Source organism: Triplophysa dalaica, chromosome 19 (assembly GCF_015846415.1).
Source record: "Triplophysa dalaica isolate WHDGS20190420 chromosome 19, ASM1584641v1, whole genome shotgun sequence".
Taxonomy (NCBI): domain Eukaryota; kingdom Metazoa; phylum Chordata; class Actinopteri; order Cypriniformes; family Nemacheilidae; genus Triplophysa; species Triplophysa dalaica.
The window spans coordinates 12,738,988-12,763,052 of NC_079560.1; the positions used below are offsets into that span (position 1 = coordinate 12,738,988).

General features: G+C 36.6%; 3 protein-coding genes and 1 long non-coding RNA gene across 8 annotated transcripts in view; 2 read left to right on the forward strand and 2 right to left on the reverse strand.

Moving 5' to 3' along the window:
- Positions 1-1,686: 1,686 nt before the first annotated feature.
- On the reverse strand, positions 1,687-3,086 carry LOC130408419 (uncharacterized). The gene is made up of 4 exons (XR_008904752.1): positions 2,936-3,086; positions 2,296-2,385; positions 2,104-2,205; positions 1,687-1,860 (listed from the first exon to the last, which is right to left on the reverse strand). It is a non-coding gene; the product is annotated as an uncharacterized LOC130408419 (long non-coding RNA).
- Positions 3,087-4,666: 1,580 nt separating this feature from the next.
- On the forward strand, positions 4,667-10,007 carry pcyt1bb (phosphate cytidylyltransferase 1B, choline b). Its single transcript, XM_056731114.1, has 8 exons — positions 4,667-4,828; positions 7,206-7,305; positions 7,407-7,523; positions 7,677-7,828; positions 8,351-8,429; positions 8,527-8,669; positions 8,946-9,134; positions 9,255-10,007. Exons 1-8 carry the CDS (start codon positions 4,730-4,732, stop codon positions 9,459-9,461), a joined length of 1,086 nt encoding a protein of 361 aa, XP_056587092.1. The 5' UTR covers positions 4,667-4,729; the 3' UTR covers positions 9,462-10,007.
- A 94-nt stretch (positions 10,008-10,101) lies between these two features.
- On the reverse strand, positions 10,102-18,484 carry pdk3b (pyruvate dehydrogenase kinase, isozyme 3b). 4 transcript variants are annotated; one of them, XM_056731113.1, is made up of 13 exons: positions 18,326-18,389; positions 17,881-17,926; positions 16,798-16,841; positions 15,971-16,112; positions 14,406-14,477; positions 13,951-14,135; positions 13,728-13,817; positions 13,527-13,604; positions 13,358-13,434; positions 12,846-12,947; positions 12,646-12,759; positions 12,459-12,572; positions 10,102-12,322 (listed from the first exon to the last, which is right to left on the reverse strand). In XM_056731113.1, exons 3-13 carry the CDS (start codon positions 16,823-16,825, stop codon positions 12,179-12,181), a joined length of 1,146 nt encoding a protein of 381 aa, XP_056587091.1. In that variant the 5' UTR covers positions 16,826-16,841; positions 17,881-17,926; positions 18,326-18,389; the 3' UTR covers positions 10,102-12,178. The 4 variants fall into 4 exon arrangements, with proteins under 4 accessions (XP_056587091.1, XP_056587089.1, XP_056587090.1 ...); XM_056731111.1 differs by lacking the exon at positions 16,798-16,841 and having other exon boundaries at positions 18,326-18,484; XM_056731112.1 differs by lacking the exon at positions 16,798-16,841 and having other exon boundaries at positions 17,881-18,113; positions 18,326-18,484.
- A 688-nt stretch (positions 18,485-19,172) lies between these two features.
- Positions 19,173-24,065, forward strand: part of taok1b (TAO kinase 1b) — a 28,651-nt gene continuing 23,758 nt past the window's right edge. The window contains exon 1 of one of the 2 annotated variants that reach the window (XM_056730846.1): positions 19,173-19,785. The gene's annotated coding sequence lies outside the window, so the exon portion shown is untranslated. Of the gene's footprint in view, positions 19,786-20,668; positions 20,869-24,065 lie in introns of those variants that run through there. The other variant, XM_056730847.1, reaches the window with a different exon arrangement.

A 24,065-nucleotide genomic window follows, 5' to 3' on the forward strand; every position in this document is an offset into this window, starting at 1 on the left:
AAACCAGTAGCTCAAGCTGTCTATGCATTCCTGTTTGTGAGGTGAGATCCAGCCAGTAATTGGTATAATCTCTGAACACTAACTGCAAAACATGATGGACATCTCAGTTTGATGACTCTACTGTATGTGCTTGAAGTCCTGTCTTTATTGTTTTAGACAAAGTTATGTATTTATCGGGCTGCAAGTGGTGAGTGAAGTGATTTATTACTGTAACACTTCATTTAATAAGTGCAGAAGTTATTTTGGCAGATTCACTAGCCAGCAGTTGACCCGTTTGACAAGGTAAAAAATGACCAGTGTTGGGAGAAACGCATAACAACAATAACGGCATTACAGTATTGCTTTTGTGTTGCTGTAACGCATTACATTACAAATACAATTTTGGTAACATTCTTCCCATTACAATATCAGTAACGCACGTTACAACAACACACCTTTTTAACCGACATTAAGTTATGTTAAATTTTTTATAATTTAGCCTACCAACACTGCTAGACATCCGCATAGAAAAAAAACCTGATTAACATACTCTATTTTGGCTATTTCATGTTGCTGGTATACGTTTTTTAAGGCGTTGTGGACAGACATGTGGTTTTATGTGACTGATGCTGTATTTGTCACGCCCCTCCTACTGGAATGTTAAGCAAATCACACTTAAAAAAAGGAAAATAATTGGAATTTTAATGGTAAAAGCTAATGGTTCCTAATTGTTTTTTATAATGGCAATTAAAAATTAGTCATTTTTTGACAGTGTATAAAACAGTATTGATGAACTAGTACAGTAATTTAATGAATAAAAATATTTATTGTATTAAAATATAAAAGCTTTATGTAAAGTGTCATCTATGTTATATTTTAAATCAAACTTGTTGAAATTACGCAAAAGTCTTTTACTGACCTCTGCTGGTCATGATGTGCAGTAACAGCCCTGACAGTAACTGTTATTACTGAAGTATTATGTATACTTGTCGGTTTCTCTGTCTGGTCTACACTGGACTGTTATCTTGTTTCTGACTAATGTTACATTTTATAAGCTTCTGATATCCTAAACATCATGACTTAATTGAGTCTTGATTAATGTGAGATGGTGGTCTAGTGGGTTAAACCACTGAACTGGTAAATCAAAGGTTGCTGGTTTGATCCCAGCAGCCACCACAAGTGTGTCCTTGAGCAAGACACTTTTCTCCATGTTGCTCCAGGGGGATTGTCCCTGTAATAAGTGCACTGTAAGTCGCTTTGGATAAAAGCGTCTGCCAAATGACTAAATTATTATTATTGGCATGGCATCTGGTGCACTGAACAATGTATTTGATTCTGGTCTAAAGTAGCCCATTTGGACAGGAAAGGGTCTTTTGACCAACAAGCACATGCTTAACCAGATAATGCTTATTGTTTTTTATTAAGAAGATCATAAAACAAAGATTAATGCTACCATAAGAAAAGACCACCATGCACAGAAATGCCCAAAAAACTGAAATGATGTCATTATTACAGTAATTCACCCTCACATGGTTGAAAATTCTAATGCCGCTTCCGCACTGAAACCTCGTATCTACATTTTTCATGAGTTTTGTTTAAAAAATCTACAGTCTTTACCTCTACGCAGCTGGTCTATTTTTCAAATAATTATCCAATAAAAAGTATTGAAAAGGGCTTGTGAAACTGTGACAACAAAAAAAGCAGCTTTTTTCTTTTCTTTTATGTTCTACATTACAGTAATAGTACTTGAAATTATGTCAAAACACAACATCTGAAAGCAGTGGCGATTGGAAATGATAGCTGGTCAGTCACCACAACTCCATCTTCACCATCTGGATTGTCCACGCATTGAACAGAAATCTCCAATACATTGCCTTTATTCTAATATGCAAAAGAAAGCATATTTTAATTTACATGCTTAAAATGTTTAAAAGTTGTCATACTCACCAGCAGAACAATTTACACTGTAATATTAGGGCAATGCATGTATGTAGGCATAAATCATCTATTATGTTGTTATGTAATGTTATGTTATGTTATTGTGTTATGTTGTTGATGTTGTGTTGTGTTGTGTTATGTTATGTCGTGTAATTTTATGTTATGTTGTGAATTACTATTGCTCACTTTTGCTGGGTCAGTGGAATGAAAATTGTTGTGGAAGTATTCTGAGTCAAACACCACTATTGAAGCTTGGGGCTCTGGGTTTTCCACACATTGAACTGGGTGCTGAAAAAAGTAGAAATTGATCAGATATGGAAAAAAATATTTGAGATGTTTCCGGATTAGAGATTAAAGAGTTCAGTTGAACCTGATTACCTTAAAATGATTACTGGTGTTGATAACGGGGCACAATTCCGTCATACCTGTCCAGTGCAGGGGGTGAAATGACATGCAGCATGTGTTCCCCTGGTTTGAAAAATATATATTTATTTTACTATTTATATAAACATATATGAGTTCTCCCCTTCACAAGTGCACTTCCTCTACTGCAATGGCGGCCATGTAAGTGAAAGCAAAAGTACATGTGGCTTGTACGTTGACAAAACACATTTCCCATTTAAAAAAAGTTTATTATTATTATTTTACTCTTTAATTCCTTTTAAATATATATCAAATATCTTATATGACTACTAATCTCCGTCTCTCTATGATCTGATCTGATTTCAGAGGCTTTAACGGCATCCATTTTGTCATTAAACGCTGAGTCACTTATGTGTGAAAGTAAGTTAAACTCTGTTAATTGTAATTTCCGAATTTGTTTACAATTAAGCTAAACAATACAAAGTTAATACCAATAAAGAAGAATTAGTTAACACTTATGAAGTATTAGTGTTGTTTCCCTGCATTTCTTTATCTGTATCTGCGGTTTGTATACCGATGATATCTGTATGCAACACCACAAAATCTGCCACAATATCAATTCATAGTCATAAACAAACCTGTCTTAAATACATACCATACTACTCGATGAGAAAGATTAATACTAATTCTGGGTTTCTTCTGTTGAGATGCCGGTGGATGTAAGATCTTACTGCGGAAGCGTTATGAAATGTGCGTTCAGTATGATGTGAAGTTGTATGTGGTTGGTTGAAAAAAACTTAATCATATGAGCAGATATTGACAATATTGCCAAGTCACAGAAAATTAAAATACTCTCTAATAAACTACTTTTTTTTAATATAAATAAGCATATCACCTCCAAACTATATTGCCATGGCAGAGGAATAACTTGACTTTTCGGAATTCCATCCATCTGCTCCATAATGATGGCAAAATCCAGGCTAAATATCCCATGTAGAAAATATTGCTGTACATACTGCCTTCTCTCCTTCGACTGAACAATAAATGAAAATGATGATCATCACACCCGGTCTTTTATCAATAGTTTGAATCCTTTTCATTCTTTTCATATGTTTTTAGGCTTGGCTAAAGGAATGTATTTAATGATGTTTATGAATATGAATACAAACTTATCCACATACTTCAGATTATTAAGGTGCTTGTAGAGTATCCGTCTTTCCAGTTTACAACCGTATGTGTGTTCATCTTAGCCAGAAGGATTCATCTTACATTTAAGGGAATTTAACTGTGAATCGCAGGCTTGTAGTTCGGTGTCATAAGGCCTCAGCTTGAGTTTATGAATCTTAATGTATTTGAAAATACAACAACATTGCAGCAGCACGCCACACTTTCCAGCAACCCAAAAGGGCTCATGTGACACCTCTTTTCATCTCTCTCCACTGGCTACTGGTTGAAGCCCGTATCAGATTCAAGTCACTAATGCTTGCCTACAGGACTATCACTGCATCTGCACCGCCATACTTTCACACACCTCTACACCACATCAAGAACCATGCTTTCAGCAAACCAGCGGCGTCTTGTATTGCCTTCTCATTAGGGCAGTAAATCACTTTCCCGCTCATACTCATTCACAACTCCTTCTATTCTTCCAAACTCAGTCCGGTTAACCAAATCTCTCACAACATTAAAAAACTGCTTAAACCCTATCTCTTCTTTAAATACTTGACAGACAAATGAGAAAAAACTCTCTCTCTTTTTCTCAACAGGTAGTGGTCTAGCTTTCGTTGAAACTAGTAACTTTGTATTAGCACCTATTGTATTATTGCTCCTGTATGACATATCGCTTATTGCTCCCTAAACTCTCTTTTAGTCGCTTTGGATAAAAGCGTTTGCTAATTGTCTGAATTTTAATGTAAAATGTAAACAACCTCTCAAAACAACTGAATACATCAATGTAAAAACTTGTATGAAAAATAATATTTTTCCGGCAACTGGGGAGCCAGGAAAAAACTGTAAAATAACTGTTGCATTTTTTTCATATAATTTTACACCCATCCTGCAGTTTATTTTTGTAATCTCATTATTTTACCGTATTCCAAGAATATGTAATTTCCCTCAAATGTGTTTTACAATGTATGGCATGCTAATTTCCTGAAACAATAAGAAATATTCGCTTCCATATATATTCATAAATGAAACTTTTGATATTCATATTTCCTGTTTGTAGGACATATATTTATATTCAATGTACAAAAAAAAAATATTTAAGCCTCTGTAAAGTGTAATTTCACTCACATGAAAACTAACCTTTGTTCCTTTGCCTTGTCACAAGGGTCAGAGTGACAGGCCAGATATCTGTACATGAGTAAATGCAGTGAGTCGTCACACGTCTGCTGAGTGCAGCCAGAACAGGGCCAAAACGCCGGGCGGATAAACTTACATCTCAACCATGGTGAATAGGAGACGAAACGGATCCCGAGCTAATGGCAATGCTGGTCGAGGAGGGGTTAAATCACAACCACAACAGCAGTGCAAGCGATCACCTAAGGTTTGTTTGCTCATCGCATTAAAATGTTATTATTTAAAGAAATCTGGATGTACAGCACCTGTTTGACCTTACAGTGTTCTTGTATTATTAAATATTAAGTCATTTGTAACCATGGACGACAAAACCGAAACTGAAATTGAGATTTTTACATCATCTGAAAGCAGAAGAAATACGCTTTCTATTGATATATCTTTTGTTAGGATACGACACTATCTGGCAGGACAACAACTGTTTACAAAGCTGGAATCTGAGGGTTGATATTGAGAAAATCGCCTTTGAAGTTGTTAATCAGGGGCACTGTGTCAGGCCATCCACTCACAAAAATGAAGTTTCTATACATATACAGCAGGAAATGTATAAAATATCTTCATGGAACATGATCATTAGTTAATATCCTTATGATTTTTGGCATAAAATAAATATCTGTAATTTTACCCATACCCTGTATTATTGGAGACAACTAAAAATCTTCCCCGTGCTACTTAGGACTGGTTTTGTTGTCCAGGGTCACATATATGCAGATCATCAATATAACTAATTGCAATCATTTAAATTATTTCACTTTTTATGTTGGCTTGAGAAAGTCAACATACTCTTCTTTGATTAAAATTTTTGCATTTTCAAATATTATTTATTATTATTATTATAATTACACCACAATTTTATAGTAAATCCGTCTTGTGCTTTTAGACATTTTAATATCTCTCGTACAGTTTTTCAAACACGTTTTTCCAATGATCTCAGAATGTAGGCATTAATATTAATTGCAGTATATTTGTTTATTTAACTTTCGAGTGGACCTTGAAATATGGTAAAAACTGAAAGAAGACCACGTGGCTTTGCATCATTAATATTATGTAATTCACAGAGTGCATGGTCCACATTCTTGTCCGGCACGCTTACTTTAGCGCTCCATCATAGTTTTATGTAAATCATAGCTGATATCCACAATTCATATCCACCCAGAATTGCTGCAGTGTGATTATTGCAGTTCATATCTGACAGGCGGTGACCCTCTTCAGGGTTCCCTCTTGAACAGCTGATGGTTCAAAGGGCAATGACAACATCATGTATGTGGAGTTTGTGCACATTTACTCATTCATGAATGTTTATCAAACACCTGTGCATTTATAGAGCGCTTATGGTCAGCATCTTTTATCACAGTTCAGATAGGGAAAGATAATTGAGCAAATATAAAATGGAACATTTTCACACTGCTCACACAAACAGGAAAATCCTGTGTGTACAAAGTATGCTGAGGCCTAGATGTGAAATTTGACCAAACAAACAATTTTTTTAAAGCATTACAAGCAAAGATTTCATCCAAGATTTACTACAGAAGTAAAAAACTACACCAGTTAAAGGTGCAGTATGTTTAAATTTTGCAGTAAAATGTCCAAAAACCACTAGGCTAGTGTTATATATTTTATTCAGCAGAGTATTTACAATCTCTCAAATGTTTTCAACTACTTGGAAATCGTGAGAAAATCGTCTTTCTAAACAGTAACACAGGGCCGTAATCGACTGTCAATGGCGTCATTTCCGCGTTCTCCATTGAACATTTTTACTGACGTCAAAACCGCATGACAACAGCGTCGTGAGCTGTGTCCCAAATGACATACTATACACTATGCACTTAAACTATGCACTATGCACTCAACTATGTAATATATAAATTTCAGAAGAGTAGTATCGTCCCAAATTGAATACTAAACGGTTTTATACTAACCTGAAGTATATCGGTTTCCCGGACGAGCGCCAATGACGTCACTCGCACGCCACAATGTGTGTGAATAAAAATATACTCGTGAATGGATCATTTAGTGTGGTTTTCATCTGTTTTGCCCAGCATTTGTTAAGTCATCGTCAGAATGAAGCGTTATACCTCGGCATGAGAGTTTTGCTTGTCTGATAGCCCAGCCTCCTATCCGCTACGTAAGCGAAACTGCAACCGTTGAGTGTGTAAAGTGTGCACAGTTCAACACTTCATATTTCTATGTCGAAAAAGTACATAATCCAGGTACTTACAATGCACTTCTTTTTTGAGGATTTTCAATGTGAACGCACAACACACTTTTTAAACAACAAAATGGCGTAGAATAGTGCATAAGTGCGCGGTTTTTAGAAACTGTAGCCTTAAGATGGTCGTGGTCAAAAGCTGGGAAAAACCAAACCACTGGATTTCATTCAACCTTGTATGGGTTGTTTCGACCCATGGTTGAGTCAAATATGGACATGAACAGATTAATTTAGTTTCTCACTTTGTGAGCCAATCAAGCTCAGCATTTTCAAGAGTGTGAACAAAAACTGTATACAACACTTATGTTTACTTGTATTTTCTTAAAATGTATCACAATAAGAAGCATTTCTCTGATAGGCTCTGAGAGAACCAGCCATCTTTGCTAAAAAATCAGGCTGCTCCTCTGACGCACCACATGACAAAGTGACTTTAGCTCAGGCTCGCCGCGGCACTCCGGGTAAGAGAAACAGTAGAACAGCTATATAAATGTCCATGTGTACAGGACTGTAACTGTGAAACCTGTTAAATCTGTCATTGTAAATCTATTTCTTAACATAGCCAATCGGCCTGCACGGGTTTATGCTGATGGGATCTTTGACCTCTTCCACTCTGGTCACGCCAGGGCTCTGATGCAGGCCAAGAATTTGTTTCCAAACACACAACTGATTGTTGGCGGTGAGTCCCCAACACACATCGTACAGTCTTTTATCAAAACAAACACAAACTACGTCATTAACATCAAGTGTCCAGCCTTTCAAAAAAACTGTTTTACTTTATCCTAAATTATACCTGGTCACTGTGCCATGGTCTTGTGTATATTTGTTTCAGTATGCAGTGATGCTCTGACACATCGGTATAAAGGCTACACAGTGATGACAGAAGATGAGCGTTATGAAGCACTCATACATTGCCGATATGTGGACGAGGTGGTCCGAGATGCTCCATGGACACTCACTCCAGAATTCCTAAAAAAACACAGGGTATTTTCTCAATAGACAATTTTGTAAGATGTAAACAAAACTGGTCCATAAGCACTTCCTGTTTCAGTTTTTTATGTTTTTTTTTATATAGTCTTAAAAATGTTTGTTTTACATTTCGATCCCGTTGTAAGTGTCCTTTTGTTTGTATTTGATTCTAACATTTGTGTAGTGTTAAACAACAGGAAGTGCTTCTGGACCAGTGGTGCTTACATCTTACAAAATGGACTATGATGTATTCGTGCATAACTCATTTTGTAGCTACGTTCTGTTTTTGTGCATCATTGTGAGTAATGATACGAGGCTAAAAGTCTTTTTGGATACAAAATGTTCTTCCCTGAATCTTATTGTATACATCTGTATGTGTAACACAGCGTATGCTTTATACCTATAAATGTCTCACTAATATCTCAGAAACTGATCATTTGCACAAGAATGATAAAAAAAAACATGAGTGGAATCACAAATGACAAGCCCCCCTATAAAAATCATTGGTTAAAATACCTTTATTGGTTTCTTTCTCAGATTGACTTTGTGGCACATGATGATATCCCATACACCTCTGCTGGATCAGATGATGTCTACAAACATATCAAAGAAGCAGGTAAAGATCCTTACAGCACCAGACGAGACAATAACACAACTGTAAGAGTCTACCTATATGCATTTCTTTAACTTTGTATGTTTGTAATTTTTCCAAGGAATGTTTGTGGCTACTCAAAGAACGGAGGGGATCTCTACGTCGGACCTGATCACACGCATTGTACGAGACTATGACGTCTACGTCAGACGTAACCTGCAGAGAGGTTACACAGCACGGGAACTGAACGTTGGCTTCATCAAAGTAAGAAAATGACATGTCTCCAATGTTTAAGAACTAAAAGAGAAATGTATTATTTTGACTTAGGTTAAAGATTCAATTAAGTATGTGTTGTATAATTCATGTGAACCTTTAGTTATGGGCACCAGCATGCTGTGAGGGGTGGTGTGGTGTGTTACATAATGTTATTACTACTAATAATAATCCTGGATACCTTTTTTTACGCATTTCACTGAATTATCAAGAGAATTAGAAAAAGAGAAAGAATCGTGACAGATTTTTTCCCATTCTTAAAACAAGGAGAAGAAGTATCGTCTGCAGGAGCAGGTGGACAGAATGAAGGAGACTGTGAGGACAGTGGAGGAAAAGTCCAAACATTTAGTTCATCGCGTTGAAGAGAAGAGCCATGACCTTATCCTAAAATGGGAGGAGAAATCTCGTGAGTTCATTGGAAACTTTCTGGAGTTGTTCGGTCCAGACAAAGCCTGGGTAAGTGAGGCCCATTAAAAAAACACAACACATAGGCTATAGTAAGTTCTGAAATTATATTTTAAATTTGGTTTCAGTATATTTAATATAAATATTTTGAGGATGTATTATGCTCTGCAGCACATGATTCAGCAGAGAAGTGGGCGTGTTCTTCAAGCTCTGTCTCCGTATGGGTCTCCACACACGTCACCCAGCACCAGCCCCACCAGAGGTCGCTCTACATCACCCTCCTCTCACTGGCCTAACCTTCGCTTCCGCTCACCTCCACCTGAAGGAGCCTCCAACAGCAGCAGTGAGGGTGATGAAGAGGAGAAATATGGACTCTAACCTTCTTACCTCTTGCACATTTGTGAGAAAAATTATGTTTCTTTCACTGTACTTTATAATAATTGAGCTTTGCGGAAACCTTTGACAGAAGCAGAATTGAACACTTGATCCCCGTCAAATTACACATTTAACGATATTTCACTGTATCAAAGTATCGCATTTTTCAACAGACAGAATGTAATATATGTACCTGTGTCTTAAAGCTATTTTTTTACGATGTAACATTTGTTTAATCTTATGGGTTGAACTGTGACCAATGTCCTAGTGCATCATATTTAAATGTTTTATTTATGTTTATTACGCGGCTCGATGGAATGCTTGATTCTGATTGGCCAGTTGCGACATTTGCTGGTTAGTTATTCTCAGATAACAACCACTCAAACTAATAACACATGGTAACCCGGATGCAGCAAATCATTTTGACAGGTTTAAAAACAAATATTTATTTTAATAACATATATGACAACATAGTTACAAATGAATAAACCAAATTCCCTGTTCGGGACATTTGAATGTCATTTCTTACATTTAAACCGAAAGTAAACAGCTTTTCCTCGCGGGAGGTCTGCACTCGGTAAAAATGAGCTAATTAAATATTTCAAATTCACATTTCATGTCCAGTTTTTTCTCATGTGGCAAGTAGCAATGTTTTTCTGATTCATTAAGTTCTCTTTTAGGAATAAGTTTTCCTAATTCCTTTTTTAATTTCGTGTTAAAAAGTTATTTTTTCACTGACACACCTATTTCATTTTATTGACTTACATACAAGTTTCAATTAATCCTGCCATTCTTTAACAAAAAACAAAAATTGTGAATGTTTCAGATTTTTTAATTTTATTAAATTTTTTAACAATTTGTAAAAAATGATGTAATACAGTCATAATCGTGAACCCAGTATCATATTGTGTGCTGAGTGCTTTGTTAGCCCCCTTTTATTTAGCCTCAATGTGACGAGGAAGGCGGGACGAGAGCCGTGAGTGAATGACGCGGGGCCGGTGCAGCCTTGCTCGTCACAAACAAATTATTATGTCTAAAATGAAGGATGAACTTCAGTACTGAAAAAGGGAGTGTTTTGATAAGCAATTTCGTTGATTAGATAAAAAATGAACAGATAAGCAAATTGTGAAATATGGCATGACATAGTTCCATAACCAAACATAACGTTACATTTATTCACTTAACAGAAGCTTATCTGAAGACATAAACATAAAAACTGCTATATTACTACAGCTACAAGTAACTATGAGTCATTCTGTTATAATTGACCATTAATCTATCACACCACTGTACTAAAGTCTAATCCGTGCTTAGTGCATTATTACAGTAGAATATGCACTGAAATGAATATCTGAATAAAATATGAAAACTGAAATGTAGAGCAGATTGGGCAAAATGTGAAAAAGAAAACCAGCCTAGACTTTTTTAGCCGTGTACAATTTCGTGAAAAAATGATCAGAAAGTGCAGTTTAGTGCATCTTCAGCGATCACATCCATTTCAGATCTGAGGCTATAGTCTATGAGTTTTAGCTTTAAAGCCACAATATGAATTATTTTTTTGTGAAATATCCAAAAATCACTTGTACAGTGTGAGATATTTTATGCAGCTGTGTACTTGCACTATCCCAAATGTTCCCAAGAATGTGGAATCCAGAGAAATTCCTATTGGACACAAAGGGCTGTCTCTGTCTCTATTGTATTTGTTGCAAATCAGTGACTTAATATCTGCTGCTCCGCACTACCCTCTGTTTCCCGTTGTAGAAACTACGGCAACATGCAAATGTGGAAGTGGTTATACAGCATCTGGGCCTCCCCAAAGGAAACCCCAAAATGTGTAAACGTAGGCCAAATATGCCAAGCAGGTTTATGGACTAACAAAGAAATAAAACAAGGATTAACATCGGCGTGACGTTTTCTAAACGGAGAGAGCTTCGCGACCAACTTGCACTAGACAGAGATTCTGCTCTCGCATGTGTTTTAATAAATAAAATTAAAATATATATATTGTAAATATATATCAGTCGAGGGCTAACGTAGCATTACATTCCACGTTTCTTGCAAACTTACTCATTACGATGACAAAATAAAATTTATTCATTACCTCGTACGTGAACATGATGGCCGATCTCCGTACGCCTCTGGCTGGTGAAAACGACATGAACCATAATTCCATTCCTACATAACTTCATTTAGCTTGGCCTTTTGATGTTGTCTCGAAAGTGCATCATCTAGCGGTCCAAATATTCCATATTGTGGCTTTAATGTCATCTACATGCCCCTGTACTCCTAAACAAAATACAACTATAGCAGACAGACCCCCAAAAATATTGACTCATCTCTTACCAAATCAAATGATTTCCATGACCCTCCTGCTAAAATAACCTGATGTGGCATGTAGCTTCAGAACCGTAATTTGGGAGTAAATACTGAGAGTCTGCTCTAATCTTTTTTATAATATATTATTTATGTATATTCGGAGAGGACAGTGGAGAGAGAAAGCACGTGCTAGAAGAGTAGGAAGGGGACAGACCGGGAAAAAAAACACAAGCTGGCACTCGAACAAGGGTCGACCGAAGCACCGTTAAGCGAGTCTGCTCTATTATTCTGCACATAACGCTACCAACACCGGCCACCATAAACACCAGACGTCTTGAAAGATGTTGTCTGGGCGGCTATAATTTTAAAGCAACTCATGAACAGTGCGTGGGGAGAATCTGAAGTCATCTGTTGGTCTTATATGTGGAGGTATCTCGTGGATCGCTGCTAGGGTTGCTCCAGTCATCGGCTTCTGGGCCTGTCTGGTAATGTCGCCACACTGACTTATTGAAGACTGGAAGACGCTCAAAAGATTCACTGGAAAGAGCCTGAGGAGGGCCGTAAGAGGGTAATATTGGACTCTTACAATGTTGCACTGTTAACAAAAGTTGCTTTCCAAAACATAGTTAACCAACCGCATTTGAAGAACTAATAAATGTACTTTTAATGCAATTACAAAAATACCTTAAGATAAATGACTGCATCAGTCCCGACTCCTTCAACCGAGTACAGTTTTAAGTCTCCCTGAAAGTAGCGGGCATACAATCTAGAGATCGGCAAGCCATAGCCAAAACCAGCCTGCAAACAAAACAACAGGTTACAAAAAAATACACCCACAAACACCCCATTATGATTTTTGATGGGTAGTTACCAGTGGCACAGTGGTTTGTGTGAGATCCAGTGGTGGTGTCGGTGCAGTGGAGTACATGTAATTGAAGAGACGGTCGATCTTTCGTAAGGGGACGCCCCCACCTTGGTCACTAATCTATGTATACACACAAAAGGATAGATGAGTGAGGTGTGAGTGTTCACTGTTAGTTTTAAACAAGCAAACTGGGCTATGTATGGAACCTTTATTGAAAGATCCTCTTTTCCCAGTGTAACCAGTGCCTTAACTGGAGGAAGCCCTTCACTGCTGATTTCATAGAGCTCCACTGTCGCCCGCATTGAATTCTACAAAAACACATACATGTTGATTTACCAACTAAAATATAGACAGGATTACATCGGCAAACACAAGCTAACTAAACATCACTGCATTGTACTTAAGGGGACAGTTCACCCATCATCATTTATTCAACGTCATATCGTTCAAAACCTGTATATGACTTGTCTTGAGCACAAGAAGATATTGAGAAATGTTCCAGTGGGTTTGTGTCCATACAATGAAAGTCAGTTAATTATTTTTTTTTGGTTACCGACATTTTTCAAAATACCTTTTTTTCATACAGGTTTGGAATGAGATAATGGTGAGTAAATTATGATTTTACATTTTGGGTAAACTACCTCTTTTAACTTGTATTTGATCATTGTTATCCCTTTTACAATACTGAGGGATACAACTGTAAAAATAGACCTCTTGCCTTGAAGAGTTCAAACAGCATGTGAAAAAGATGAGACGGCACATAGACCACCTGAATAGGCTTCTGTGGAGTTTTGGCTAGCAAACAGATAGACATAAACATAAATTAAACTTAACGTTTAAATGATGGAATGCTTTATTAAGAGCAAAGAAATAAATGACAGGCGTACAGTTGATTTCTTTGATGTCCAGCTCAGGTGCCATCATGTAGTATTGCTCACAGAGCATCTTTGCAGTTTCATAGGCATCTGAAAAGAGTCGAGATGAGTTCCAGTTCAAGCGTCTAAATATTTTTTGTATATATTCAGAATTACAGTTATATTTTGGCAGCTTTTATGTCAAGCATCACAGCATGATTATATTTTGCTTACCTCTCACCACTGCGGCAACGTTGCACGCTGGGTCTATGCCTCCGATGTGTTTTGGTTTTGCCAGACAAGTGGCATCACCAAACAAGAGAGCTGTCAATAAAATAAAGAATAGGATAATGCTGGGTAAATGATCTTTTCTTCATCAGGTCATTAACTTACAGCTGTTTATCAAATGTATGAATATTGCATACATGCATTGTATGAAGAATGTGATGTTGCTCACTGTGCTGGTTGATGAGCATGCGAAATGAAATGCGGCTGGTGTAGAAGCGGTCCAGGAAATACTGCACATTGCTGCTGATAAAAGGATCAAAACCAAACTTTGCTTTGTATTCGACGACACCTTGAGCCATAGTGGGGACAACATCATTGTGCCTGTTTCTAATCTTAATCAGGATCTCAAGGAAGCTGAAAACACAAAAAACACAGGTTGTGTACAACTAAGAAAATGATTTTATTTCATCTTAGTCTGATCTCAAAATATGAACCATCAGCAGGTTTTTAGTAAATTTACTTTATAATGACAAGTTACTCTATAGCACTTCCATAGGAGACTCGAATGACTTTGTTAAAGGTGATGTTATTATTTTATGTTAAAATACTAAACTGAAATGTTAACATAATAAATTTCTGTTAAATATGTATCATGGTGTATGCATGGTGCTACTGCAGACTTACTCATTGAGGGTGTGTGGATCCTCTGGACTTCTCTTCTCATACTCTAACAGCTCTTCAAAGCTCTGGCTGTACCTGATACCACAGTAAATCATGTCATGTATATTCCCTTCACCTCTTGACCTTTGTGGCTACTAGGGTTGCAAAGATTTGGAACATTCCCAGTTAATTTCCAGAAACTTTCCATGGAAACTTAATTTTGGCAAATATTCCAAGTTTAAAACATACCAGAATTTATGGGAATTATTAAAAAAAATCGGAAATTTATATAAACTGTATCATATAAAAACAGTTATCCAAATATTTTGTTTGGTCATAAATGGACATGCATGCAAGCTATACAGATTAATTGTTTTACATATTTGACATTGACTTGTTTATTAGTAGAACTATAATTATTTAGAGCAACACAAAACGCTGGAATATTTTGTAGTGATAAACATATTTTACAATTGACTCATTATTATTATTATTATTATTGATATTATCATTATTAGTTTTATTTCTTATTGTAATAGGTGTTGGATTTTGTTTTATATGGGGATCATGTAAAGCACATTGGTTAATATTTGTTGTTTTAATAGTTCTATATAAATCAAATTAACATTCACAATTGATGCAAATTAATAGAAACATGCTAGTTGAATAAATACTCATCTATCAGCATGCCTGTAAAACAAACTATATACAATACTGGTCAAAAGTAGTGCCTTATGATCATCATTCAAGCCTGCATTTTATTTTTTGGTTTAACAATACACATAGTAATAACAGATACTTTTTTATTATTCAACGAAAAAAGTATCACACGTTATAAGGATACTACGCAGCACAACTTTTTCCCAAAACTGATGAAATCAGCTTTATGTGTCAATGAAGACTGGCATTATGGCTGATAAAAATTCAGCTTTGCATCAAAGAAATGCATAATTATTAAAATTATTAAAAGACAAAACCATTGTGATAATATTATTTCACAATATTACTGTTTTGTTCTGTATTATTGATCAAATAAAAGCAGGCTTGATGAGCAAAAGAGTCTTCTTTCAAAAGCATTAAGAACAGTAATGTATCCAAACTTTTGACCAGTACTGTGCTTTTGTAAGATAACAGAAAATTGGCTTACAGTAGAAGAAACAGCATCATAGCTTGTGCTAGCTAGCCTCATAAAGTGTCAATGAAATGCTAGCTGACATATCTGATTTACTGGCTAGCTAGCTACTGAATTAACACATTTTGGTATTTCCTAGTTAAACTTTAATACCGTAGATATTATGTTATGGAGGAATTATGTTTATGATCCTTCCATGGGTTAAAAATAACCCAGCATCTTTTAGAGTGTGCAATATGGGAAGATCACCTTACTGACATTGCACTTTTGTTTTATCTTCTACTTTAAAATACCTAAAAATGCATTTTCCACAAACCTTTAGAAATCATTGCATGCACTAAATCTGTGTATATTTAATCGTATAAGAGTATTTATAGAATATATCCATCAACATGACTCTCACTAGTATAACTGTGTACTCAGAGTTCACACTCATCCTCACACCTGCCGTGCTCACCAGGACTGAACCAGTTTGACAGACGGCTGGTTAAGAAGATTGGCAGGCAACAAGGTCACTTCCCTCATGGTGTTGGCCAGCCTCACTGCCAGTTCTTTACGCAGGAACATGTAAGATGTTTTTTCACATGCATTTTCTCTGCCTGTATAAACAAGAGGCAAGAACAAGACAAGTCTTGAGGTTTTGCATGCTTGAGTGTAGAACTTTACTGCAACTTCAGATCTATTTTGAAGAACGCTGGTATAACATTGGACTCCAGGGACTTCCATTGTACGGCCACAAAACAGCAGAGACATTTCACAAAATATCTTCTTTTTGTTTCAAAGAAGAAAGAGTGATAGAGATATTTTGAACCACGTGAGTGTGAAGAATTCGGGTGAACTATCTATTCAAAATGCGGAAACTGATACTACGTGATAAACAAAAAGCATGTGTGTCTAGAGTCTAGACTTTTGACGGGAAGGGTAAGCTTACAAAATACTTTGCGTTTCCTTTGCATCTGGACCTTAGATTTCCAGAAGTGGATCGAGTTAATGGATTTATGACACATAGTGTGTAGATGAGAGTCTATTTTTAATGCATCAGATGATGGCAGTGGTGCGCTAAAGGGGCATCACTTGACCTTACACTGTGACATAGCCCTAAAAAGTGGGGTAAATATAGATAACCTATTGATTCACCCAAAGACATGGTTAAAACATGGTAAGAATAAAATAAAAAACAAGTGCCTGTCCGACAACATCGCTACAGCTCAAGCAAATCTTCCGCTCTCGCGCACGTACTGTATCGCGTGCTCATTCTCAAAGCGAAAGAATGGTTGTACTCACCGAAATCCAGAAACTGTTTGATTGACATCGGCGAAGGCGAGAACCTCGAGTAAAATTCAATTTTGTTAGTGACATCTTTCAATAGAAAGTTGAAGAGTTTCATTATCGTGAAGGTATATCGCCCAAGCGTCCATAAACTCGACTCTGACGCCCACCTCTGACGCGTTGAGGTGACACAGTTTGAGTGGACATTACGCAAAACTAGGCGTCTTATTTCTGTCAGTTCGAATATCAGTTTACATTTCGTGTCTGTGGTGAGAATTGTCTGTTATTTTATCACATGCGATCGTGACATTTGTGTCACTCTTGCGTTGAACAGAATTTCTGCGCCATTATTAGCATTTCTGCGCCATTATAACCTAACCTATTTATTTATGAAATCCTAACTACATATACATACGTTACCTTGCATGTTACGTATATATATATATATGTATATATATATAATGTTACATACACTATTACATCTGTCATGAAAATTTGTGTCACATTTGACGTTTGTACTCCACCAACGTTGTATCTCAATGTCACATTTCGCATTGTTCAGATATTCCAGATATTAATTCGTCGTTCTCTTATGTCATTCAATTTAGTTTTTTCTCTACTCTTCTGTGTCATAAGCTTGAAATTAAAATTATTTTCTTACTTTTAAAAAGGCTTGAAAATAATTACTATTTTTATTGATATTATGGTTACCGTTATTAACTCTCCAGTATTAATAATCTGATTTCCTAGAATGAGTAGGATAGTTTACTCTAAACTGTAGTTTTAGCATTATAAGCAAATATATTACACTAATTCATCACAGAGCCAATCATATTCATAAACAGAATTGAAACCCTTTCGAGTCATTCAAGAAAGACAATTACAAAAGCTTTTCATGAACTGACCCAGTTTTGTATAGCCTAGTGAATGTATAAAAAACAGGTCAGACTAGAATGCAAATTTCACATTCCCAAACATTTGAATTATTTATTTTAAAATGACATGTTTTACATTTTATTACAATTACTTAACTTAATCCTACGTTTTTTATTAACTCAGTATCTGCCTGACACTAAAAGAAACCAAAACTTTTTTTACCTTGCACCTGTGATCCTGTGATAATACTCGAGCACAATGTCTCCATCTACCGGAAGAACAAAGAATTAAAGGGATACTTCACACCAAACCCTATTTACTTACCTCCGAGTTGGTTCAAATCTGTATTATTTCTTTGTTCTGAAGAACACAGCGAAAGATATTTAGAAGAATGCTTAAAACCAAACCCCCAGTTGACTCCGATAGTAGGAAACATTACTTTATAATTTGTTGTTCTGTTGAACACAAAAGAAGACTGTATTGAAGACTTAATTGAAGAATGTAGAACAGCAAACAGTTCTTTGTCACATTTTACTACCATTGCATTTTTGCAACATCTGTCTGGTAATGAGCTTTCTTTCAAATATCTTTCTCTGTGTTCGTCAGAACAAATACATTTATACAGATTTGTAACAACTCGAAGGTGAGTAAATGATGACAGACTTACATTTTTGCGTGAAGTATCCCTTTAACTTGAAAAGTATAAAATAAAGCTTTTCTCTGGACTTAACGTTACACTTTTGTGTAAATAAATATAAATGAAAAGCAAAGCGTCACGAATAAATAAACAAATGCCGTAAAATACAACGTTTATTATGTGTTGACACATCAGTATTAACCGATCTAAAGAATAGAAAGTTCATTAAACCAGTTTTGCCAGTCTGTCTGTGTTGTGAGACCGCCCGGGCATGCTCTCCAAAGTTATAAGAACTAGTAATGCCACAGCATTGCACAGGGAAGCAAATGAGAAATGCAATGAGTGTGTGACTGATGTGAATATATATTCAATATAGTTGTTTTTACTCTCAGCTGACAAATGTTCCCCTAATCATCCAAACAACGTATACCAGTCTTTAGAAGAAAGAGAATGCAGTAATTTTTAGGGTTATAATGAGTGGTTGTAAATATAAGTATTATAGCTCATTTGATGAGCAATAACAACGTCGAATCAACTTTGGTGCCAGTAGAAGACAACCAGGTACCGACGATTTTTGAAGAAGTCTTGTCCCCGCCCAGAGAGGGAGAGAGAGAGAGTGAGAGAGAGAGAGAGAGAGAGAGAGTGAGAGTGTGTGAGAGCGAGAGAGAGAGAGAGTGTGAGAGAGAGTGTGTGAGAGAGAGAGAGAGAGAGAGTGAGAGAGAGAGTGTGTGAGAGAGTGAGAGCTTGAAAGAGAGAGAGAGAGAGAGAGAGAGAGAGAGAGAGAGAGCTACAGTGAGAGAGAGTGTGAGAGAAAGAGAGTGTGTGTGAGAGAGAGAGAGAATGAGAGAGAGAGAGAGAGAGAGCTACAGTGAGAGAGAGTGTGAGAGAGAAAGAGAGAGAGCTACAGTGAGAGTAAGTGAGAGAGAGAGAGAGAGAGAGCGAGCGCGCGCGCGCAGTGGGATGAAAATCACTGCCCTGCCACACAGAGCACAACAGACGCGACACGCATGAGGAACTTCTACAGCCGGGGCGACATTGAGGGACAGAGGGGCTGTCACGTTTCGGGTGGTTACGGAGAGCGCTCGCGGTGCTGTTTAGCGAGCCGACCGTACAATCTCTCCCGTGTTTTCCAAGACGGGAAGGAGCTGAAAACTACCCGTCGCCATTTTTTGGAAGTGACTGACTGGGAGGGGAGAGTTAGCTGTAAGCTGGCTAGATTTTAATGTCCCCGGCTGATTTAGTTTATATTCCCTGTGAGTCATCACCTTCCCCGCTGTCAGCCCGGACGGTTCGCGTGCTGTAAATACACCGACGCGTCTTCACCGCACGACTTGCCCGCGGTCCGAAGGAATAAACAACGGGAAGATTTTGTTTACACATTTCTCCTGTATTCTCACTAACTATTCCACCCAGGATAGCTGGTGCGGGCTAAATTAGCCACATTAGCAGGCTTTCTCCTGGAGTGCTCTCAAAGCTGGCCTGGTGGACGGGTAAGCACGACTACACCCTTAAACGAGCCGTTTATCTGCTCTTGTCAGGACCCCACCGATGTCTTGTTATAATCGTGCCTTTATTTTTGTCTTTCTTGTAAAGTAAACTCTGCTAACATTCCTTTAATTGCTCAGCTAGCACGAATGGCTTGTTTTTATTTGCTAGGGCTAACGTCAGTGTGACATAAGTTGGGTTTGGTTAACTAGGCTAATCGTGTACAATGTTCAAATGTATGTATTTAGTGTCACGAATGGCTGTTGTTATTACTGACAGTGTAGTTTATTTGTGCTATTACGCAGGGTTGATATAAACACGCTTGATTATGATGTAGTTTTGTCAATTTATTTTGACAGTCCTAAAATTGAATGTCTTAATGTTAGTATTTATTTAGCTAATAGTTGGCTAGCTAAATATTTTAATGTGAACAACTTATTGAAATCTGTTACCAAGTTAAAAAACAAGAGGAATTGGTCAATTGTTCGTTTTTCTAAAAACAAGAATAATGGTTTAAGTTAATCATCAATCAGTTTGATGAAATAAAACACGATCAGCGATTAATAAGAAAAAAATTCAATGTCGCATTTTATTGCAGACACTCCCTCCCTGTTTTACTGTACTGTTTACAACACCAAGCTTGATAACTAAACAACAAGCCCTGCTGGGCCCAGTTTACTGTTCTTATTATGTTAAATAAGCATTAATGGTAACATTGTGACCAGCAGACAGGTTATAAACACTGGTTTATCGAGCTGGGTATTCCCTTGTTGGAAACTGCGCCGCATTCCTGCTCGCGCTGTGTTGACATTGCGTAACACCGGACTGGCCAACAGCCCTTCATTTGCTCTGCAATCCTCCCTATACCTATTTAAAGCATCATTTATGAAATCCACCTAGACCAGGAACAATAGACTACACTTATCATCACAGTTGCCCTCGTTTAATAGATCGCTTTCGCACAGCATCGTCTCATAGATGAGAAAAGCTCGGCTGGATATTGATCGTCTATTGAGAGCTGTTAAAGGGGAACGGCGGTGCTTCTCCAATTCATTCTGGATGTGGATATATCGTTGTGTGTTTATCAGGTTTGGACTGTTTTCATGAGATTCACGGAGACATTTGAGCGTTAAAATGTATCTAGGTGTATATCACATGTGAATTATGAATGATAAACGTTTGCGTTGAGTTGTTTCTTTGTTCGATCCTTATACAAGGGGAAGCTGTTGTTTTTATTAATGCTGTGCTATCTGATAACAGTCCGTTATAATGCATACCGTGCTATACAACTAAAGTATTATTGGAATTTATGGTGTTTTTAAGGATGTAATGACTAAAAACGAAAGGAACATTGTGTACAGTATTTGTTCTTGTTGTTTACCTTGGTGGTAGATTGGTACATGGTTTCTGTCACCCCATTTCAGACCTTCAGGTATCGTTTTGTTGTAATTTTATTCATTTTTATTTGATAATACTAAATGTAATTTTCTTACGTTAGATATTTGTTGTTGTTATAGTGGAAGTTAAAGCTGACATTTGTTGTGGCGCACAATCGCACATATGAAGCAATGTATAGGTTGTTGACAAATATACCATACATGTGTCCTATGGTGTGAAATAGCAACAATTGAGAAAACAAACTGTTAATAATGTATTAATTTATTATATTATTTATAATACAAAATAGCGTAAGAGTGGTTTATCTTCAATGTTTTTTTTTCTAAATTTTGGCTTTCATACCTCAGGACACATTTACAGGTTATTTGTCAACTACCCATACATCAACTTAAATCTCGCAAGCTTTTGCTGTGCATATAATAGTCTTAAAAACTGGTGGTGGATGTCTGTTAGGCGTAAAGGTTTCAAAACTACATAAATAGAGTATATACAGTAGTCATGTAGGGTTTTGCCAAATACAACCAATTATGGCCTTAAGGCCTACACTTCCAATAGATTATAGCAATTAGTGCCATTTTCATTAATATTACATTGTCCTCCTGTAGGCAGCCGACCAGCCCTGGTTTTACAGTGGCATGAGTAATCAAAAGCAATTAATTCATCACAAATTAAAGGATCATCACAAAGAGTGATTTATAACGGTTGTTCCAAACCTCTATAAATGTCTATGTTTTGTTGGGCACAAAAGAAGTTCGTTTGAAGAATGTTGGATAATAAACAGTTCTGGGGAACCATTGATCATCATGTTAGTTTTTCCTAGTATGGTAATCAATGGTGCTCCATTATAAGCATTCTTCCACATATTTGTGTTTAGCTGAACAAAGAAATGTATACAGATTTGGAGCATGGGGGCGAGTAAATGATGACAGAATGTACATTTTAGGGTGAGCTATACCTTTAACCAGGAAGGAGGAATCTTTCGTCATGAGAACAGTTTAACGGAAGAGATGTTGATCAACTGAGGAGGCTTCCAGTGAAGGACATTCATGCTCTTTCAAACAAACAAACCAGAAAGAACACGTCTGGTGTTGTCTGGCACCGCTTTGATTTTCATGACGTCATAAGAAAAGTGAAAACATGATCTGATAAAAGGTTGCAAGAATTTTGTCTCTTCACATTAGTTTACCGATAGGAATTTGAATGAAAGCACAAATATTCAGTACTAAACATATCAAATTAAAATAAGAACATTTATAGTTTTAAAAGCAATTTTTGGAAAGGAATTCAACCTTTGAATATATTGCTGAATTCATTTAAAACTTGAATGCTGCTTATCTTTTTCAGGCCACATAGAAGTTTCGGTAACAATATTTTTAAGTGGTGTTATATAGAATTACAAAGAAATGTCTCAAAAATGTCTCTGTTGTTCACACAAAGTTATAGTATCCAAGAATGCTTCAAATATAAGTCAGATTGACTATCTTTGTTTTTATTTTTATTGGAGCTTGACAGTTTGGTCAGTCAGTGGACCATCTTTAAATTAAGCTTCATAAAGATCCCGTGACATTTCTTCCTTTGTGTTCTACTGTAAAACAAGTTAAGGTCTAGTACATAAAATGTGAACTATTCTTTTAAGGAAGCATTTGGTTTACGCTTGTACAAGTCACTCAAAATACCTTGGATATTTAAAATGCTTTTTTACGTTGACTGTCAGTGAATCAAAATGCCAAATAATTCCTTTATGGAATTATGGAACAGAAATGGACTTTCTGTTGGACTTCTAAGACTTCGTTTGTGGCACCAATAGTTATAGATTATAATTTATTATTCGTCTTTGTTGGTGTTGGTTTCCTTATATTCACCAAAAAAAAAAAAAACATTTAAAAAGCATTTTCACAGTATTTCATAACTCGCTGGAAAATAACAAATGCTGATTGTATCATTTATCAATCTCTTTATTTCGCTCTTTGGAAATCTGCTACATGTCAGTCAGCAATGCCTTTGGTGTTGAATCGTGCTTGTTGGAACTCAAGGTAGGCTAGATGTCAGGTATAATCTCAAACATCTCTTCGGTTATTAAAGATATTCATAAATGTATTTCCTGTTAGTGCTGTCTGGAAGAATGTCAGCAGGATTGCGATCATACGTCTGCATTCAGACAGGATGCCAAATGATGCATAAAAGAAAATTTATTTGCTTCCCTCATTCATGTTTGGTTCTATTACTTAATGTCATTCTTGCTCGCTTTGGGAAGTTAACAGCGGGTTATGTCACGACTGTGGTGTGAGTTCCTTGGAGAGGTTAAAAGCTGGCAAATCCTATCCTGCTTATTGGAGATTTAAGGCCAACAAAACTCTCGCTGATATTTGTGAAGTGTGATGAAGGGAATTCCCACAGAGACTTATCAGAGATCAGAGCCAAGTTCCAGTGTGTTTCTAGTCTATGTCTTCCGTCACATCCAAGCATATAGCACATTGAATGTTGCTGAAGCAAGATCTAATTCAAATGAGTAAAGTTATGTGTACTTTGTTTATGTTATTCCTGTTTAGCTTAAAGGAATGCAGTTATTTTCCTGGTAACATGCACACAACCGTGCAACAGAATTCTTTACAATGCTTTTGACCTTCTTCATATAGCTGCTTTTTAACATTCTCTTCCATTTATATCTTGTCTGCGATGCAATTTTCCAAATTACCGAAAGCCTGGGTAGTTTATTATAGACAATATGTGTAAAATAGTGAAGGGCAGTGATTAAAATTCTACTGTTAACACTTTGGGTAGTTGGGTTACAGATCAATACTGCATTAGATATATTCTCTGGTACTTGGCAGTATTCCTTACGGATTTATGAAGGCTGAGCTGTTTTGGGTTTGCTCCCAGAGGAGCA

Excerpts from the sequence above, each read along its gene's own strand:
- pcyt1bb (XM_056731114.1), top strand. The coding sequence starts at position 4,730 with ATGGTGAATAGGAGACGAAACGGATCCCGAGCTAATGGCAATGCTGGT. Across the intron at positions 4,829-7,205 it reads AGTGCAAGCGATCACCTAAG|GCTCTGAGAGAACCAGCCAT; the intron begins GTTTGTTTGCTC and ends TTTCTCTGATAG. Across the intron at positions 7,829-8,350 it reads AATTCCTAAAAAAACACAGG|ATTGACTTTGTGGCACATGA; the intron begins GTATTTTCTCAA and ends TTTCTTTCTCAG.
- pdk3b (XM_056731110.1), bottom strand. The coding sequence starts at position 16,900 with ATGAAACTCTTCAACTTTCTATTGAAAGATGTCACTAACAAAATTGAA. Across the intron at positions 16,113-16,797 it reads CAAACAGTTTCTGGATTTCG|GCAGAGAAAATGCATGTGAA; the intron begins GTGAGTACAACC and ends TTGTTTATACAG. Across the intron at positions 12,323-12,458 it reads ATGCAGTCATTTATCTTAAG|GCTCTTTCCAGTGAATCTTT; the intron begins GTATTTTTGTAA and ends GGCCCTCCTCAG.